The sequence below is a fragment of the Crinia signifera genome, chromosome 1, assembly GCF_055691185.1.
Source record: "Crinia signifera chromosome 1, ASM5569118v1, whole genome shotgun sequence".
Classification (NCBI taxonomy): Eukaryota; Metazoa; Chordata; class Amphibia; order Anura; family Myobatrachidae; genus Crinia; species Crinia signifera.
This window is the reverse complement of record NC_139217.1, coordinates 339,033,359-339,054,675: the sequence shown is the minus strand read 5'-3', so window position 1 is coordinate 339,054,675 and position 21,317 is coordinate 339,033,359. Positions and strand designations below refer to the sequence as shown.

The 21,317-nt window shown below is 45.3% G+C and overlaps 1 protein-coding gene across 3 annotated transcripts in view; it reads left to right on the top strand.

Moving 5' to 3' along the window:
* Positions 1-21,317, top strand: part of CORO1C (coronin 1C) — a 78,462-nt gene that overhangs the window by 17,088 nt on the left and 40,057 nt on the right. The window contains exon 2 of one of the 3 annotated variants that reach the window (XM_083145866.1): positions 7,470-7,626. The exons of 1 other annotated variant lie outside the window; for it this stretch is intronic. In XM_083145866.1, coding sequence (XP_083001992.1) covers positions 7,470-7,540 — 71 coding nt within the window. In that variant the 3' untranslated portion in view covers positions 7,541-7,626. Of the gene's footprint in view, positions 1-7,469; positions 7,627-10,583; positions 10,852-21,317 lie in introns of those variants that run through there. One more of the 3 variants, XM_083145857.1, reaches the window with a different exon arrangement.

Genomic DNA, 21,317 nt, shown 5'->3' with positions numbered 1-21,317 from the left:
TGGGGGAAGGGGTGGGGCTAAAATTACGTGATTGGTGTCATTTTGCATCATTTTGCATCATTAAATCCCACCCCCTATTTGCGGACCAACGAATCACAGCATTTGTGCGGCAGGAGGGGGGGGGGCTTAATGACATCAGCCTCATCCCCGCCCCCCCAAAGTGTTGCCTCTCTGGTCTTCTCCCAGAGAGACAACTTTAAAAGTAGGCAAGTACGTTATGTATAAATCGCATCACAGAAATGCAATGCATTCACATTTATATAATAACTCCCTGCCTGCGCAGCCTGGCTGGTGCAAAGGCAGGTGCAGGGCTGCCATTGCCCTTCTTGCATCAGCTGCATGTTATATACCCGAGCAAACTGCCCCAAAATCTGTCCAGACATGCCTGTGTTATTTAGGCTGTAACCTCGACCAACCCCTTGCATCCATCTCATCACCATTATGGGGTGTGAAGAGGGATGCACAAGCCCTAGTCATTCATTCTAAGCATTGACAGGAGGAATGTGTTTAGTCCCCATGTCAGTCGCTGCTCTGATTAGCTGGTAATAGATGTAGAATGCTGGGCATGCCCCCATAAAGACAAAAATGGGGCGTACAACTTCGCCATGAACGGGATGGTCACTAGGTATGATAAAGTGTTACTGAATGTATATATAGATTAGGAACAGTGGTTTATGTCTCCTAGTCCATAGCAACCAATCAGCTATCTCCCATTTTATAGAATGTAGTTAAAAAATGCTATGTAAAAGTTGATTGGTTGCTATGGGCAACATTTCCACTTGTCCACTTACATATTCTTTAGAAGGCTTAATACATTTCCCCTCAAGTCTGATGTTTAATTTTTGTGCTATGTGACCTCTGCACAACGAAGGGAGGTCACCCAGCACAACTTATCAAAGGAGGAGGAGGAGGGAGTGCAGTGTGCTCCTTCCACTGTGCTGCAGAGAAAAGAGCTGCTGCCTCTGTAGCTGCTGCCTCCAGAACGGGGCAGCCACGTGCTGGCAAAGTGATGGCGTGGCATGGCATAGGTTGGTGGTACAGGGAGTGCGACTGTGCAATAACATCATGGCCCCGCTCCGACTTTACAATGCCAATGTTACTGGGTACAGAGCTATGATGACACAGTTCAATGCAAATCACATTATGTACTGCCCAGAATGTAGACTTCACTTGAGGAAATGGGCAACGCCAGATGGACACAGGTAACAGCAGTTTTAGCACGGAAGTGACTACTCCTCCAACTGGCCACCCAAAATTTGGAAACCTCCCAGCTGTTCCGGAAGAGCACTCAAGTGTCCTTGAGCTGTATTGCCTCTGCCTGGCACCGTTTACTCATCGTGTAGTGTAGTAGTGTTGGCAGCCGATGCTGTAGCGTAGCGATCTACCACTCGCTTTACAATGCTGGTTATTTTGTCAGAATGATGATGTGATCGCAATGTCACATTCCCTGCACCACCTAACCATGCCACAACCCCCACTTTGTATGTAGAGTGACTGACAGTCAAGGAGTGTTTATGGGAGGTAACAGGGTGGTAACAAGGTGGTCTTGTCAAACAAAAGCTTGTTGCAAGCATTTTGTTGGCATGTCACAGCCAGTGACTACGTTTTTGGCTGCAGTTTCACTGGTGATGGCATCTTAGTCCTAAGGTACAGTCTGAGCAGCCAAAGAGTTCCTCAAATGTTCAGTGGTGCGACCAATGTGCCTTTGATGCTGTGTCTTTGCACACAAGTGGTGGATTAGAGACACAGCGCTATTATCATAAATTCTCAGTTCTACTGTATACAAAGATTCATTTGTGACAAGATTTGCATCCACTGCCTAATCAGGAGCATATACTGTACACTACCGTTCAAAAGTTTTGGGTCACCCATACAATTTTGTGTTTTACGTGAAAACTGACTGTTATTTATCATATGAGTTGCAAAATGAATAGAACATATAGTAAAGACATTTGCAAGGTTAGAAATTATAAATAAATAAATAGATTTGTTTTAAAATATTAATTTTGTCCTTCAAACTGTACTTTTGTCAAAGATTGCTCCTTTTGCAACAATTACAGCATTGCAGACCTCTGGCATTCTAGCTGTTAATTTGTTGCGGTAATCTGAAGACATTTCACCCTGCACTTCCTAAAGCACCTCCCACAAGTCAGATTGGCTTGATGGGCACTTCTTGTGTAATATACGGTGAAGCTGCTCCCGCAACAGCTCAATGGGATTGAGATCTGGTGACTGCACTGGCCACTCCATTACAGACAGAATACCAGCTGCCTGATTCTTCCCTAAATAGTTCTCGCATAATTTGGTGGCGTGCTTTGGGTCATTGTCCTGTTGGAGGAGGAATTTTGTCCCAATCAAGCGCTGTCCGCAGGGTATGGCATGACATGCACAATGAAATGGTAGGCTTCCTTATTCAAAAATCCCTTTTACATTGTACAAATCTCCCAATTTACCAGCACCGAAGGAACCCAGACCATCACATGACCTCCAACATGCTTCCAGCATCTTTTCACTTATTCTGGGTCTCGCAAATGTTCTTCTGTGTGATCCAAACACCTCAAACTTCGATTTGTCTGTCCATAACACTTTTTTCCAAACTTCCTCTGTCCAATGTCTGTGTTCTTTTGCCCATATTAATCTTTTTATTTTATTGGCCAGTCTCAGATATGGCTTTTTCTTTGCCACTCTGCCTAGAACCTCCTCCTACTAACCTCTTTCGCTCCTCCTATCCTGCCTCCCCTAACCCTCCATCTGTTCCCATCCATTCCTACTTATCCTATTGTCTTTAGTTCATCCACCCATCTCCTTTTAGTCTGTTAACTCTTATAAGTAGGGCTCTCCTTCCTCACGTACTCACCCTACCTCTTTACCTCACCAGTGCTCCTGCCCTGTTCTTCCCTTCCTCTACTTCATCTTCAGTCTCCTCGACAATTTCGACACTTACTTCAGAACTGATGCTGATTTTAGTTCTACCAGCTATACCCCTATTTATGCTGTATTTTATCAACACACCCTGTACGTTACCTTGTAATTTGTTTTTTGGGTACTCTTTACTTAGAACGGCGTTCACGATTTTGATCGTGGGCATCGTTAGTAAAAAATTGCAGGCATCGCGGGCATTGAATGCACTAAAAAATTGGGTGCGATGCGACCGACGCGATGCCCGCGATTTCCCATAGGGAAAAATGTTAAATGTCTCAATTGACCCGATTTTCCTGTTCAATGCCTCAATTGACCCGATTTTTCCATAGGAAACAATGTTAAATGGCCCACAGAGGCCAAATAGGCACCCTGAAGTGTAAAATGGCCCCCACAATTGTTAACGCCACCCCACGATCAACGTGAACCCGAAGCGTGGCGAGCGCAGCGAGCCCGCGAGGGGCGGCGGTACGCGTCCTACGACCTTTTCATACCCCCACTATCCAGGTCGGCGTGGAGTTGAGAATAGAAAGTGTGGCGAGCGCAGCGAGCCACCGAGCCCGAAGCGTGGCGAGGGGACGCGGACAGCTGTGAAGCCCGCGAGGGGACGCGTATACCTGTGAAGGTATCCTCGTCCCCTTGCGGGGCTCACTGCGCTCGCCACGCTTCGGGCTCGGTGGCTCGGCGACGTGGATAGTGGGGGTATGAAAAGGTCGTAGGATGCGTACCGCCGCCCCTCGCGGGCTCGCTGCGCTCGCCACGCTTCGGGTTGACGTTGATCGTGGGGTGGCGTTAACAATTGGGGTGGCCATTTCACACTTCAGGGTGCCTATTTGGCCTCTGTGGCCCATTTAACATTGTTTCCTATGGAAAAATCGGGTCAATTGAGGCATTGAACAGGAAAATCGGGTCAATTGAGACATTTAACATTGTTCCCTAGGGGAAATCGCGGGCATCGCGTCGGTCGCATCGCACCCGATTTTTTAGTGCATTCAATGCCCGCGATGGGCGCGCTTCTAGGTAAAGAGTACCGGTTTTTGTTTGCTATGTACGGCGCTGTGGACACTTTGTGGCGCCTTATAAATAAACAAACTACTACTACCCGGAATCGCCTCTTGACTGTAGACATTGACACAGGCGTTTTATGGTTACCATTTAATGAAGCTGTCAGGTGAGGACCTGGGAGGCATCCATTTCTCAAACTAGAGACTGTAATGTACTTGTCTTCTTACTTAGTTGTGCACCGGGGCCTCCCACTCTTATTTCTACTCTGGTTAGAGCCTGTTTGTTCTCTGAAGGGAGTAGTAAACACTGTTGTAGGAAATGTTCAGTTACTTGACAATTTCTTGCATGGAATAGCCTTAATTTCGAATAGACTGTTGAGTTTCACATAAAAGTTCTCTTTTTCTGGCCATTTTGAGAGTATAATCGAACCCACAAATATGATGTTCCAGATACTCAACTAGTTCAAAGTAATAGTGTGTACACACGGTTCGATATGGCTTCCGATGTTGACGATATCGTCAACATCGGAAGCCATATCGCATACATATCGCATACTGATTGTATGCATTGTAAGGGTTTCCTAGCCCGATGCGCGCTCCCGTTTAAGGAGAGATCGGAGGGGAGATAGAGTGGGCAGCACACTCTATCTAGCACAAATCGCAAGCATATCGCATGCATCGTATGTGCCTTGCGATATGCTTAAGATGCGATGTGCTATACGATTTCCAGGGCCCTGTCAGTTATTCTGTTGTTAAGTCAAAATCGCTTAGTCAAAATCTTAAGCAAATCTTAAGGCACATAGGAAATCGCATAGTAAATCAAATAGGAAATCGCATAGCAAATTGTATGGTAAAAAGTCAAAATCTTAAGCATATCTTAAGGCATATCTTAAGGAGTAGAGAAAAAAAAAAAAGGGAAAAGTAAAAATCGGACAAAACATCGAATCGTACATCGGATCGCACAGAACATCGAACCGTGTGTACACACTCTTAGACCAGTTTTCCAGCTTCTCTAATGAGCATACCCATTTTCAACTGTGCTAACATTATTGCAAAAGGGTTTTCAAGGGTTTCCTAATCATCCATTAGTCTTCTAACGCGATTGGCAAACACAATGTACCATTAGAACACTGGAGTGATTGTTGCTGGAAATGGGCCTCTATACATCTATGTAAATATTCCTTTCAAAATCAGATGTTTGTAGCAAGTATAGTCATTTACATATTAACAATGTATAGAGTGTATTTCTGATTAATTTAATGTTATCTTCATAAAATAAGGATATTTTTTAAGTGACACCAAACCTTTCAACGGTAGTGTATATTCTGGGAGAAATAATTGCTAAATGTTAATAGAATAATTTATACTGTTCTGAGATATTTTAGAAGTATTATTATTAATTTTAGGTTTATGTTTTGAAAATTATTTTTATTATTGAGGTACAATGGGGGGGGGGGGTAGTCAATTCTTGGCAAAGTCATTTCGCTAGAGGGTATAAGCACACGAGCAGCCAAGCTTTATGGCACCCTGATACACAACAGTGTTCGCAGCACCATGGGGCCAGCACTTTTGAGCTAATTTTGAATCCGCCTGGATCTTTCTGTAATGAGCAAAACCATGTGCATGCATGTGGCAAATGTAATATGTGTAAAAAGAGTTATGCCCTGTGCACACGGGGCAACTGAGCCTTTGTGCTGAGTGATCTAGTTAAACCCACATCACTCAGCACACAGCGATACACCAGTGATGTCTGCTGAGCAATCTGTCATGGCCAGTGTTCTCTGGTGAAAGAACACTGACAATGACTAGATTTATACTGCATTCAATATAAATCTAGTCAGACGATAGCAATACGTGGGATCGCATATCGCCGATGTGTGGCCCACCGCGTCCCTCAGGGCCAGATTTGTCACTAGGTGAGGCATGGGCCTAGGGGCGGCATGGCCTATTACGGGCAGCAGCTGACAGTCTCAGTCACTGGCAGCTGCCGACGGGCAGAACTGGAGTCAATTGCTGTAGGTCTAAGCCAGAAGGAGGCAACTTCTCTATGGTTTCCTTTCCCTCTAGCTGCTGGAACTAAGGGCTTTAGGACTGCTGCTGACCACTAGTCATCGGCAGCAGCACCTGCCTGGGTGTTCAGCCCCAGGGACACAGTGTACTGTGAGGGAACAGGGTGTGGGAATGGACAGGAAGGGAGGACTGTGTGCACAATGACAAATAAAGTTTCATCAGGCATGTCTGCCCCTACTGTGACCTATGCTCCTCCTTTGCTGCAACTCAGAGTCTGACCCACGCTGCCAGCTACCACCACACAAATTATGGTCCTGCTACTGACAGAGCATAGTCCTGGGCAAGGGTTTCCTGGCTACCCTGGAGCCATGAAGCACCTGAGCGCTGAGTAGCCAGCTGGACCACAAGGCACCCACCCAGGAGCTGTACTTGCAATGCCTGCTGGCTGCTGTAGAACAGTAAGGATTCTGCTCACCCTGGCAATGCCTGATTAATTGTAAGTCACACTAACATGTGTGGAAGCAAATCCTTGCAGCATTCATCTCTTTTCCACAAGAGGTCTTGCCTAACTTTCCATACATTTATGTAGCTCCAGGGCTGGCGCCGCCACTAGGCAGCTTTAAGCATTTCCCTATGAGCGCAGCACCGCCCAGTGCCAATTGGGTTGAAGCGAGAAGCAGGAGCCAGGAACAATGCAGCCACCCACTTGTGAACAGCCTGAGCCCAGCTTCCGACACTCTCCTGTGGGACAAAGTTTACTGTATAAGGGGACTGATGGAGGGGCGCCGCGGCAATCACACCAGCCCCTAGCCAGTGCTGGCTGTGGAGGAGGCTGAGAGGTAAGGCGGAGAATGGGATAGTGGGGACTGGTGCAGGGGAGGCATGCCATGGCGTGGATATTACCGCTATCCTCCCTCTCGTCTGCTTCATTTTGCCACTCCCCCCCCCCTAGATTTCTTCCTTCAGACTAATGGGGGAAGGGGAGGGGGGGATACAGCTTTGCCTAGAGCGTCAAAATGCCTTGTAACGGCCCTGTGTAGCCCAGCATATTGTTGGCTTTAGCCCAGGGTTGCCTACCCTCCCGGATTGGCCGGGAGAGTCCCGGAAATCGGTCCCATTCCCAAAGGTGGGCAATCCTCCCTGATTCTGCCTTACCCTCCCGGCCGCATTGTTAAATTACCGCGATTTGCGGCTATTCATCGATATGGGCGAGGCTAAATATGCAAATAGCATCATTTAGCCCCGTCCCTCCCTGAGGCCCCACAAATCGATGAGATTTACAGTGCTGGGGGCGGGGCTTGATGACGTCTACATCAGGCCCCTGCCCCCACACGTGATGGGGACAGGCTCCTCTCCAGGCTTCTCCCGGAGAGGAGAATTTTAAAGTAGGCAAGTATGCTTTAGCCTTGTTCCCATTCATATGTATTTATTTCTTTTTTATATTGCCCATTTGTTTCTATTCTGTTATAGCAATTTACTTATAGCAAAACCCTGACTACTATGTGACTGAATTTGGACCCTATTATGTTGTTCCAGGGGCAAACGCAGGATTTTCAGAAGGGGGTTTCCAGAGAGGGGCGGAGCAAAGCACGGAGATGGACACTTAGGTGACCCAGTATATGCCGAGTCAGTTAAAGTATTATAGATAGACCAAATGTATATAAATAATAATAAATATATATATATTTATATATTTAACAGCAGTGTAGACCCCTGGGCATAGCAATGTATTGGGGCCCCTACCGATCCTCCAGCAGTAGGGGTAGGGGGTGCTATGAGCGGAAGCTTTGATGTCCAGCAGGTGGTAGGGGGTATTATATCAACTGCTCAGCATGTAGGGCCTGGATCAGTAATTACCACTAATTACCCCTTTACTGCACAGATGGTGGGAGATGGGGTGGGAGAAAGGGGCATTGGGCTGAATGAAGGGGCCCTGATGCATAACTTCCAGGGCGGTAGAGGATGTTTAATACGCAGAGGAGGGGTGTATAGTGGAGTGAGCTTATTATTCAGAATTTTCTGGTGGGAGGACAGCTTGCTTGACTGCAGATATCTCCAGTTCCTGGAACTAGATTTCTTAGCTAATGGAATTAAAAACTAGAGAATCCCACCTACCAAATGGTACTGGGGACTAGGGGATCAGAGTTCAGGAGGCAGAGCAATCCGCCAACAAGAATATAAAACTACATACCAGGGGCGAGATTCTCTTATCACAGAAATGCGGTAAAAACCCCGTTATTGGGGTTTTTACCGCATTTCTGTATTCTCTAACCTCCCTCCGCAGTGTCACCGCTGCGGAGATAATCGCCAGCAAAAGCTGGCGGTTCCCTGCAGAAGCCTATGGGCTTCTTACCGCAGCGGTGCGTGAGGGATCTGTCACGGATCCCTCCCAGCATGCCCTGCGGCCAGCGCGCCAGTCTGCGCATGCGCAGACGGACTCCCGGGTCATAGACCCGGAAGTCCAGCAACGGCGCCGCATCGCAAGGGACAGCTCTTATCGCAAGAGCTGTCCCTTGCGTTAATGACCGCATATTTTAGAGAATATGCGGTCATTAGAAATGCGATGCCGGGCGAAGAGGGCTGCGGATTTTAGAGAATCCCGCCCCAGGTGTGTGGAGCTGGAGCAGTAACCAGCTGCTGAAAGGCTGATATCTCTGGTTTTGGGAACAGTAGAGACAAGCTACTAGTGTCCCTCAAAGGGGGAGAGTCACAGCTTTTGGAATATACCCTCAGAAAAACTCTAAAGGCCCCCATACATTAGGCCGACTTGTCCTTAGGACAAGTCGGACCCAATTCTCCTGAGAGCCGCCCGGCAGCTCCCCGGGAGGCTCACATACAATTTGGCACTTGATGAGCCAGTTTTTACATGTGATAAATCGCAAGCGATTTATCACATGTAAAACAAATGGGGAGCTGCAGGGCGGTGAGGAGCAGTGGGGCGGGCAGCGGCAGTAGTGGGGGCGGGCGGCGGCAGTAGTGGGGGGGGCGGCGGCTCTCAAATGAGTTCCCGGCGGGTGCCGGGTGCGGCGAGTGATGCTAACCTGGCCGGGCATGCTGTGATCACAAATAGCAGCGCTGCCGCTACGGGACGGGACGCACAGTGGCGGCTATTAGATTTTCAAAATACCTGTCAAATGACCGGCCGTTCTGTGATTGGCTGCGAGAGCTCTCAGCCAATCACAGAACGGCCGGTCATTTGACAGGTATTTTAAAAATCGAATAGCCGCCACTGTGCGTCCCGTCCCGTAGCGGCAGCGCTGCTATTTGTGATCACAGCATGCCCGGCCAGGTCAGTGTGTCTGCCCGCCGTGCTCCCCCGGTGTCTGCATGCATATGCCTGTCAGGTGGGCAGGCATATGCATAGCATACAGGGAGGTCGGATGATCTTATGTGCTGACCGTCCGACCTCCCTGATCCGGTCCGATGCGCACGGGACCGCGCATGGGATCATATATCACACACCTGCGATTTTGGGGCGATTTCAACCGGTTATCGGCCCAAAGTGCCGAAATCGGATGAAATCGCCCCAAAATCGCATAGTGTATGGGGGCCTTAAGTCAGACAGAACCTGAAATATCTGACTGGGATGGATGGGGACCATTCCTTTGAAGTCAGATATCTCTGGTTTCCCAGGGCGGATTTTTAAAATTCTCGTACCCATGGAAAGAGGGGACCCTTATCTTTCAGACTAGGACTCATAGATTCCTGGGGGGGGGGGGTTTCTGGGTACTCAGAAACCCCCATTGCGTGCGCTACTGTGTTCCTCCCTCTCATTCCACTCCAGACTAATGCATGCAACATCATCATGCCACACGCCTAATTGGGGGGGGGGGGGGGGGGGGAGTGACTAAAAACTTTGTGCCTAGGGTTGGCCTGTTCCCTAAATCATGCCCTGGCATCCCTTTCGCTCGGCAATTAATATCCAGCCTATTGGATATTAATCTTTTAATTGCTGGGCAGAAACAAAACAACTCACCTAAATCTAATGGGGCATACACACACACAGCAATATGCTGAGCATTCTGAGCGATGTGCACTGTGCACTGAGCAATCTGTAAGGGACAGTGTTCTCAGCTCTTGCTGTGTGTGTGTATGCCCCATTAGATTTGGGTGAGTTGTTTTGTTTCTATGCAGGGTAAATACTGGCTGCTTTATTTTTAGGCTGCAATTTAGATTTGAAGCTTGAACACACCCCACCCAAATCTAACTCTCTCTGCATGTTACATTTGCACCACCTGCAGTGCACATGGTTTTGTGGCACATAAACATGACAATAAGTATTTCACCTGTGTAATAGCGGAGTTGGTTCTTATTTACTGTATGCCAGGCTGGAGTGTGTGACACTGGGCTTGGATGCCTCATGCTATTAGAATTTGGGACTCGAGCTCGACTAATTTAGTGTGTGTGGATTACACTAGAGTAGTGACACTTACTGACACCGCCCCCTGCTGCCCATTTTATATGAAATATCATTGTGGACTTAAAGTGACGTTGAGCTAGATACACACAGCACGCGTATCCTGCCGCCGTGTGCAATTCAGCAATCTCGGGAGAGTCACCAAATAACTGAGAGCTACTTTACGTTACCTCCCTAGTGGACTTCTCACCGTGCGGAGGCATTTTGCTAATGTAGGTCCGGCTAGGGTAGCACCCGCCCGACGCTTCCCTGCCTGCGATTGGCGGCCTGGGGTGTCTGTTAGGAGCGGCGGGAGGGGGGCGGTGTGTGAGCTGCGCTTCCGGTCGCGAGGAAAAGTCGGTGCGATTGAACAGCAGCAGGAGGAGCGGCAGCAGCGGGGAGAGATCGCAGCGTGAGCCACTGAGCTCGGACATCAAGCGGCTATTCAGCCCCTCACCGACCCAGCTCCAGGATCCAGGCCGCGCCTCTTAGGAGGGCTCCAAGGAAGCATCATTGATTCAGGTGACTGATCTCTGCTGGAGGAGCGGCAAGTGCGGGGCTGTGTGCGGCAGCGGCGCGCCGGCTGCACAGGGCTTCATCTGCTGCAGAGGTAGCGCTGCTGCTGCTGGGGGTAACATCTGTGCGCAGCTGCCCCGTGCTCCCTGCGCTGCCGCCCCTGTAATGTCATCTCAGCAGCGTCCTTGTCTCCCTTAAGGCCCCGGTTGCTGCCTATTCCTGCGGTGTTGGCGGAGGGGATGGGCTGCCCTAGGCAGTATTGTCCGTATGGGTAGTGTATGAGCGGTATGTGGTGCATGCTTGCTGCTGCTACGTGTACAAGGGGGGGACATGCCTGCAGGATTCACACCAGTCACTCCTTTCCTGTGTGAGAGCATCAGGCTTATGGGTGGCTAGCTACCTGAGCATTTGGCTCTGTATGCAATGTCTTTTCATATGTATACCACATCAGTGCCATGGCTACAGCATTGTATGACAATGGCCACTCATCTTCATATGGTACATTACAAAAAGACTGCATAATAAATTGCCTTGTTGTGTCTGTGTATCCTGTAGGGAAAATGCTAATTTCCATTCTTTCTGTTCTTTGCTTGCCCTTGTTTCCTACATGCATCCTAATGAAGGAGGAGCTTTGGTATGTAACATGGCTGTATGAATATTGTTTTGGCACTAATTCTTTCTGTCCCCATATTGTGTACATGGAGTGCAAGGTGTCGGGTGCAGCATAATGGGGAGAGTGAGTTGGAGTGACTAACACCATCTGTACTATGTGCCACACTGTTGGTATGCATGTTCTGGCTGCTCCATTCTAATTCTTTTCACATTATTATTTTTTTATTTTAAATCGGTTGATTAAGTATATTAAAATCGTAAATAAAGGGTCTCTGATTCCCAGTGCCAGTAATTGGGAAGGCAAGTGTTGTCATTATATTAGGGCTATACTGTGCAACTGCATCATTATTCTACAAATTCCTATTAGGACTTTGAACCGGATCTGTTGCTTAGAACATGTTGAGGTTGGATGCATACTGATATCTTTTTAATATGAGTCTTTACAAGGTTTGCCTTAAGACTACACACCATAAGTTGTACCTTGTAATGAGAATTGTTTATGGCCTGGTGGTGTATTAATCTTATGAGCCATGCTGATAAGTGAAAGGGTGTGTGGAGACATGAGTTAAGTTAGCTTTTTGGTATTCTGTATAGTAATAGTATTCGGATCACCTATTGACCAAAACTAATGTGTGGTTTGATATGGTTTCCAATTTTCTAAGGTGGTTGGTAGTTTTGAATTGCTGTGTTTTTTTTTTTTTTTTACATGCAGCCAGTTGTTGCTGCCAGATGTGAGTAGCCTCCCCAATAGCTTTGGTCAATGTTATTTCATGTAATTCAGAGGTAGTTGTATGAAGCAGTGATAAGGGGGAAGTGATAAAGTGCCTGGTACTTTATCGCCATCCAATCAGCTCCTGACTTTCCCTTTTTAAACCCAGTCTGTAACTTAACAGTCAGGAGCTGATTGGATGGCGATAAAGTACCAGGCACTTTATCACTTCTCCTCCCTTATCACTGCTTCATATATCTACCCCTGTGTGTTTACTATTTACAGCTTGTACTACAGAGAGAGGGGGTGTTATAATTCATATGAATTCCCATTAGGGAAGAGAATAAAAATGGCACACTGGAGATTGTCAGTAGGCTGCTATATTTTTAATAAAAATGGTCAAGCTTTCAGAACGCAAATATGTGAACTGCATTGCCCACTTTCTATTTTTAATATTCATTGAATGCATTGAGTAACACAAAAGAATGAATGAGCCATAAACATAATTTCATATGTTCTTCATCCTGTGTTACTCTTTATTCACTACTTACATTGCTGCTTCATTTTGTGTCTTATTTTCTTTCCTTTCATTCTTTTTACCTGACATATGGTAAAGATAATATTTAAGGGGAAACCCCATTCTGTCTATTTCTTCCACAGGATTAATGACTGTTAGGGGTATCCAATCCTTGTAGAATTATTTGACAGTCGTACAATCGGCACGTTTCGGCAATTACCCCCCATGAAAGTCAACAAGTGCTTTTTTTCCCCTGCAAGGGTATGATAGTGCTGTCTATATTTCTCCTAAAGAAGATCGGCAAAGCTGATCAGTTTAATTCATGTCGTTTTATATACTCTGAGGTTGGCTCAATTAATTTAGCTCCTATATTAAGTGTGTGCGACCTATTCAAGTACTTTCTGTGGCTAGCCTAGAGGCTGCACTTTTGGCGTATTACTGCTCACACACCCCCTTTTGGTGCAAGCAGAAATGTGCATTAATACTACTTTCACGCAGAAAACCAAATTACCGGGCAAAGTATTTGTTCCGGGGAGGTTTGCCGTTCAACACAAATCGAAGACTGGTTGACTCTTTCACACAGAAGAAACACCCGGTTAATCAGCAAATTACGAGGTAGAAATGCTTATATTGGTAATTTTGCTTTTCTGTGTTAAAGGGGGGTCAAGCTGGGACCTACTAAATAACCCAGCACACAAATGCAGAGTAAAAGCTTGGATTTTGGGGCTACTCTGTCTGAAAGTGGTATAAGTGGGGCTATTCTTGACCTAACGGAGGTATTGTGTCCAGTAGTGGGCATTATAACAAGAAATGTGTCAATTCTAGGAAGTGATTGAACAGCTTTCAGCACTGAAACCGGAGTCTGGAATTCCCATGAACCGGTTGAGTTGCATTCACAGAAGGTGTTACTTCCATGCTCCTCTCACTGAGCCTTATTTAAGGTACACACCAGAATGACCATGATCATGCAATGATTTCCTTAAAATCGTACGATGGTCGCACGATCTGTACCCAATCCAATGTAGCCCATGAATCTTTAGTGCAGCAGGTGAAATCTCCAAAGCGTCCAAACAACCAGTGGAGATGCGCATCAGAACTGAATCTCATTGAAAACATGCCCAATTCTGCTTTTTTACATACAATCGGTTGAAAATTGGGGGAATTAAGCCCAAATCTTTCTGGTGTGTACCCAACATTAGTTTGTCTATTATGTGGAAGAATATGAAGAGAAAGAAAGCTTTGTGCTGGTTCCTTAGGGAATTTGTTAAAAAAAAAAGCATAAACCACAGATCTTAACCTACCAATGGGGGCTGCGAACGGAGATGTCTCCCTGCTGATCATTACATCCACACTAAGCAACAATTGACTGCTCGATTGGGCTCTTTTTAGTTGGGGCCTTGGGTAGGTGCAATTGAAATATCTGTAATCTTTGATAGGAAATAGCCAATGACACGGAGGTCATTTTAACCGCAAGTTGCCGTTGTAACAGCAGCCAACAGCATGTATGTATTCTTTTTTTCTACTCTATTGTGAAATGAAAATCTAGTCCATGGGTACCAGACGTGCGGCATAGTGTCTGACCCTGTGGTTAGGGTACCACTAGGTTTCATCACCATACCCATTTACATGCTTTCACTAGTGTTCCAAGGAAAAAAATTAAAGCACAAAAGCAATAGTTTTGGGATGCCAGTGGGTATGGTGCCTCCTTAATGTTAAAATTGTAAAAAAGTTGCTTGTGCGTGTTAACAGAGCTGTGACTGGGTGGTAACCAGAAACTGATGCAAATCGGAGGTGACTGCCGGGCTTGAAAATCTCTGCTGGGCATATCCTACCCAGAGCTGAGTACATCTGTTCCTGTAATTCTTCTCTTGTAGTGTATACTGGGCATCTTTTGTTCTGTCAATGCCTACAAAACTGGAAGGAGGCAGGAAGAGAAATGATTGCTACAGTTTCTTTTTTTTTTTTTGTGGTATTTATTCTGCCAAAATCCCTGTAGTCACAATGTTTAAGCGCAAATGCTGAGTATCAGGTCTGTACATCAAAACTGCACCTCTCTGAAATTAGCCATAATGAATAAAAAGTAGAAATGAAGCAGATCTATATGGGGCCATATTTACTATCTGATTGTTTGTAAAATTGTCAACCAAGATGGCTTTGGCATAGCAATAGGAATCAATGCTAAACAATCCTGATTTAACAATCATTCTAATTGCCGTTTTAAAACTGACAGCTGGATTTGGGCTTCTTTATTTCAGAAGATTGAGGAGCCATTGCCCTCCAGTTAAGGAAGCAAAATTGCTTCATTGAATAAGGCACAGCAGTAAGCTATTACTTGTCTGTCTGTATCTAGATGGCATATATGCTTAGGGAGGTATTCAATTGCTTTTCACCATCGGCAGCCACTAGTTGGTGCCAACCTAAAATGGCAAAAGTCATGAGTCACGCCCTCACTTGCCTCACTTTGCACTGTGGCACAATGGTACGGGTTTAAATGCTACTTTGCTCCTTTGTTTTAAGATGGTGGGTAGTGTGCATAAGATGTACCGTCATTATTGCATAGAAATGATTCTGTAGTGTACACTCATTTGGAACAATTAAACTGTCCAGTGGAATTTCAACCATGGAAATTACTGGTCATCTGGTTTCAATCCTCTTTTGCTGCCCAAGCAAATTCAGGATGGGTGGGATTCTCCTGCCTGTATGTTAGCAAGCAATTCCACTGCTCTAGGAATACAAAGCTGCTGTTCTGCAGTGGGAGGATAGAGCACATACTATATATCAGTGTTTTTCAACCACTGTGCCATGGCACACTAGTGTGCCTTGAGCTGTTCTCAAGTGTGCCCCCAGATCTACAGATGCCCAAACCAGTTTACAGCCACCACCAGTTCAACTGTTATTTACTGGACTCTTCTTTTCATGTGAGTGCCAATGTATGTTATTTATGTTACCTGTGGGGACCAGTGTGATTTATTTTATATGGGGGTCAATAGGTTTGTTTTTTTCCCTATGGGGGCCAATGTATTTTGCCCTGTGGGATCTCATGGTGTGCCTTGGCAATTTTAAAATCTTATTTAGTGTGCCGCAAGGTAAAAAGGTTGAAAATCACTGCTATATATTATGGTGTCATCCCTGTTTGGGCTTGTTTGTCCCACCAAGATCAAAGTGTCTTAATGGTTCTGGCATGTAGTCTCTGTCCCACCACCTAGGGCTAATATTGACATTTATCAGGAAGACCATCACTATTTTATACACTCATGCTATACTTTTACATTTTTGTTTTACATTAATTTAGATATTGACTTAAGTTTATATAGCGACTACATGTTATGAAGCACTTTGAGAATAGTTCATAGTCCCTCACATTTGTCCCTGCCCCAATGAAGCTTATACCCCTTTCACGCCAGAAATGCAGAGACCAATCTGAGAATTAAATTCCGGGGACATTCTTGGGTTGGAACCTGTTTACACATGCTTTTGAAGCAGGGACATCCCGGATTGTGGCCTTTCACACTGAACCCGGGATGACCCTGTATTTCTATGAGAAGTGGGAGCTATGTGTGTGTGATGCACGTTGTTCCACAGCTATATGTCCCTATAGGTGAGGCAGTATTCATGTTGCCTGCAGTCTTCTCTCCCTCCCCTTTTTATGGCAGAGCAGTCATTGAAAACTCCTGAGATTTCACCTTTTTACTCTTACTATTTTATAACAGCCAGATTGCATTATAATAGCTGCTATACATGGCTGCTTTCCCGATTATTGCTGAGACAGTCTCATCCTTTGGCCAAGATATTCTTGGCTTGCTGGGGTTAAATAGCACTGCTAGGGTCTGTTGTGCCACAGAGCATGCACAGTGTCTTCCTGCATTCTGTGTGATGCCTTTGGGCGTGTCTGAACATCCACAACAGGAAGTTGCCCTGCTAGCCTACCAGCATAAGCAGAGGCAACACGGGAAGAAGGTACATGTCCCTGCACCTTTCACACCAGCCCGTAGTCCAGAAAAGTCCCGGGAGCAACCCTGCTAGCTATCCGGGTTGAAATCCTGGGAATTTGGCCCGGACTCTTTCACACCAGCGCTAGTCCCGGGTTGTTCCCGGGGCCAACCCGGGAATCTTGGCTGGTGTGAAAGGGGTATTGGACTAGGTATTACCTACCACATGGACACACGCTAGGGCTAATTTAGTCTGAAGCCACCTGTACGTCTTTGAGGCAGCTGCAAAACAAACCATGTTGTGAATACATAAATCCCACATAGATAAAACCCTGGCTGGAGTTCAGCTTGTGACCTCAGGGGTTGTGAGGAAGCAGTACACAGAGTAGAAAATGTAGTGGAACTACATTAATGGAGATCTGGTCACAGCATTTTAACAAGTTAGCTTACAATGCCTTTATTATGTCATTACTTCTACTTCAGGAAAGTACTTCCTGTAAAACAGAATCTCTTGGGTTTTAGTGTGCATTGAAGGGTGGGCACTGCAGTGAAAACTGTTCCATTCTAACATTAAAACACAACAAAGGCATGCCTAAAGGTCCATACACACTGGGCGATAATGCCCAGCGTGTATGGACAGCGATGACTGCTGTCTTCGCTGGGGGGGAAAGCTGCTCATGCATACACTTTGAGCATCTTTCCCACTGACAGTGCCGGGAATATTGATATGCAGGAAAACCTGCATGCCGGGTCTTTACTGGCGATACCCCGTAGACTCCTATGGACTTCTTAACCCAACCCCCCCTCACCTTTGTCATTGGCCGATTGAGGGAAGGGGAGCTGCCAGGGATCTGCTGCACATTGCCGGTTCAACGCAAAGGGCAGCTCTTAACGCAAGAGCTGTCCTTTGCAATAATTATGACATATGTTAGAGCAGGGGTAGTCAACTGCAGTCCTAGAGAGCTACCACAGTTAACGTTTTCCATGTCTCCTCAAAGAACCACAAGTGAAGTATTTAGCTCCACCTGTGGATCTATTAAAATCTGGTAAGGTGCATACACGCTGTACAGTTGTTTGGGTTTTTTTTGACCAATTTCGTTAATCTCTGCCATTCTGAACGAAATTGTTCAATTTCTTTCAGTGCGTTTGCGACGAATGATGATGCGCATACCCGCCAGTTGTTCATCATCTGTACACGCAGCTCAATTTAGAGATCTTTCAAAGAGCCTATAAACTGTAGCTAGATCTTTCATCTGTCGTCAATATCTTTCGCGAACATCTGTCGTCCAGGACAATAGGTTTAACAAAATTGGTCAAAAAAATTGTACAGTGTGTATGCACCTGTAGACTGTAATGAGTGCACCTGTGAGGTGAGCTGGAAAATGTGAACTGTTGGTAGCTCTCGAGGACTGGAGTTGGCTACCCCTGTGTTAGAGCATATGCGGTAATTATCTATGCGGTAGCCGGCGATGTGGGGCAGCTGACGTTGGTGCATCCTGCCCATGGACTGTTTACCTTGTGCAACCTTATTTTGTGCAAGGATGGCGTTCCAATATTTAGTTTTGTATTAATTTTAAACATACCCTTGAAGTCGACCTTGTGGGAGTAATTGGAAATTCAGCGACATTCCTCATTGCACAGATCATTGGGGAGCACTTAACCAGTTTGCAGTCTTTCCAATCTTCACACTGACATATATGACCTGAGGGAAGGGGGAGGGGTTGTGTGGGTTTTCCTTTTATTTAAATATATATATATATATATATATATATATATATATATATATATATATATATATATATATATATATATATATATATATTTTCCATTCAGTCACATATGTAATGAACATAAGCTGAATGAGGCTTAACGCTCTGTATATTGTGATTAGTAATTAAGGATCTACCAACTTCATGCAATAAGTGGTGACATCCAACAAATGGAAGGTGCATCAATTATTAACATTTATGTATTGCACATATTATGCAGTGCTTTGCAGAAAACATTTTAGTCGCCACATTTAAGATGATTTTAAGCCGATGGTGTATTCATTATATTTTGGCACCGCAAAAGATCTGTAGCGCCATAATATAGAGTAAATAAACAAGCAAAACCAGAGACAGTGACTTATAGTTGAATACAACTGATGGACAAATACAGGGTCCATAAACATAGCTGTATTAGTAGATGACACTGACATAAGTATCAGGGTGGCAGAAAACCGCAGGGTTTTGTGCCAACGAAGCTGCTTCAAGTAAGGGAAGGAAATCGCATGAGGGAATAGGGCCCTGCTTGTGAGGGCTTACATTTTAAATGACACCCCCATGTCAACCATACTATTAAGTAGGAGGTTCTGATTTGTTGGATGTGTGTTTGCATAGTAGGGATTATGGGAGTGTAGATTTTATTTTCTTGTAATCAGTTGGGATATGACACCAGTGGTCACTGAACGTACTTCCAAGCAGATAGTACTGTAGTGACAGCAGTACATTTATAAGGGGAATGGAGAGCACTAAGAACAAAGATAAATGGCATGAGTGGGGGAATTAGAGCCTGCAGGTTTGGTTTTATTGATGAATGAAACCTTTGGAGGATCCATTCTAGGTTTTTGTATAGTAGAGCTACTTTGTTTTACCGCTGATGTTAAGCGGAATGTGCACCGTACTTTATATTATAATTTTCCTCTGTGCTATGAATATGCGCGCAGCTATACCTACAGGTTCACCTTCATATACTTGGTTAGACCTGTAATACTTATTTTAAGGTTTCACACTATTGTATGTATGTATCTGTTCTCAAAGTGATGGGAGATCAGGGGGCACTAATCACTTTATTTGATTTCTATTTTTAACACTCTGATCATCCCCATGGAATCTATATGAATGGACACCATAAATTGGCTGGACAATAATCTGCCCTCCAGCTGCTGTAGTACTACACATTCCTTTATGACAGTTTTGTCATTTGGCTAAACAGTTTCAGGGCATTCTGGGATGTGCAGTTTAACAGCATCTTGGGGGTTGGTTATGACCCTCCCCGATCATAAATACATATACTTTACCCTCTGACATAATGAAATCAGAGGAAGGAAGCAATCCGTATTGCAGGAGGAATCCCACTAATATTGTCACATGCACCCTCTGTGCATAAGTACACAATGACATAAATTGCTGATCTGTGTCACAGCTAGATATGTGGTATCCTAATTTATTTATTACGCTATTTATATAGCGCACACATATTCCGCAGCGCTTTTACAGAGAATACTTACATTCACATCAGTCAATGCCCCAGAGGAGCTTACAATCTATATTCCCTACTACATATACATGCACACACATTCGCTCTTTGGTTAATTGGCTCCCAACAAAAATTAACCCACCAGTATATTTTTGGATTGTGCGAGGAAACCTGAGTAAACCCACGCAAGCAGGGGGAGAATATCCAAACTCCGCTAATGATCACATAACACCTTTTTTATTATGAAATATCAATTGGTCTAAACATATATATGCAGTAGTAACATCATCTAACCCACAAGTATGTGAATTAAATAAAATGGTACTTGTGTAGTATCATAGCGCAGTGTGTCTGAGTCCCCTTGCGGGGCTCGTTTCGCTCGCCCACGCTGCGGGCTCGGTAGCTCGCCACGCTATCTAAAATCAACTCCATGCCAACATGGATAGTGGGGGTATGAACTATCCATGTTGGCATGGAGTTAAGTTAGTTTATTTTAGATACTTGTGGCGAGCGTAGAACTGTGCAGATTGCTTAGAAATTAAGCACAAATTGCTCCGTGTGTACACCCCATAGTGCTGACTCAGATGCAGGCACAACATAGTTAGATTCTTTAGCAGTGTTTTTTTTATTGTGTGTGTGTGTGCTTAGAACAAAAGGCGGTACTTATGTAATATCTGGGCTCCCGTTTTTCTTATGAGATCGCGTCCCCTCGCGGGGCTCGCTGCGCTCACCACGCTTCGGGCACGGTGGCTCGCTGCGCTCGCCACACTATATAAAATCAACTCCATGCGTAGTTGGATAGTAGGGGTATGAAAAAATGGGGTGCATTTAACATGGGAGCCCAGATAATACATAAGTACCCAAAAGGCTTTTTTGTGCATCGATGTGTGCACGGGCAACCTAGACACTGCCTACCCCAAATCCTGACTGCAGCTGTTAGAATCTGCAAAATGACCAGCGGGGACTCGGATTGGAATTGGATCCAAAACATGCCCAATTTACATACAATCAGTTGAGATTGTATCGAAATTAAGGGAATTGAGGCCATATCATTCTGGTATGTGCCAGGCATAAATGCTTTGGGGGCAGTTCAGTTGTTTATAGGTATGGTATAGGTAAAGTAATAGGTATGATGCAAAAAAAAAGGCTTTTTGGGTGCCCGAGCATCAGTCTTCTAGCATATTTCGGCCTGCCACTACTGAGGGTTGCGAGCTACAATTTGTCACCCGGTGGCTAATTGGGGAAACAATCAAATTGTTAGTGGCAGAAACACACCCCATAAACTCCAGATTACGTTCCTGGCTGTGTGTTGCCACGGCACCTGAAGACTACAGCTACTTGTCAGGGTTTCTTTTCGAGCCTGTTCCTGTTCAAACAATATTCTCTGTTAGCTACAGACTGCCTACGGGGATTATTGAATAGCCCTGTTGCTTCAAGTAGGCTGTGGTAAATTACCAAAACCAAT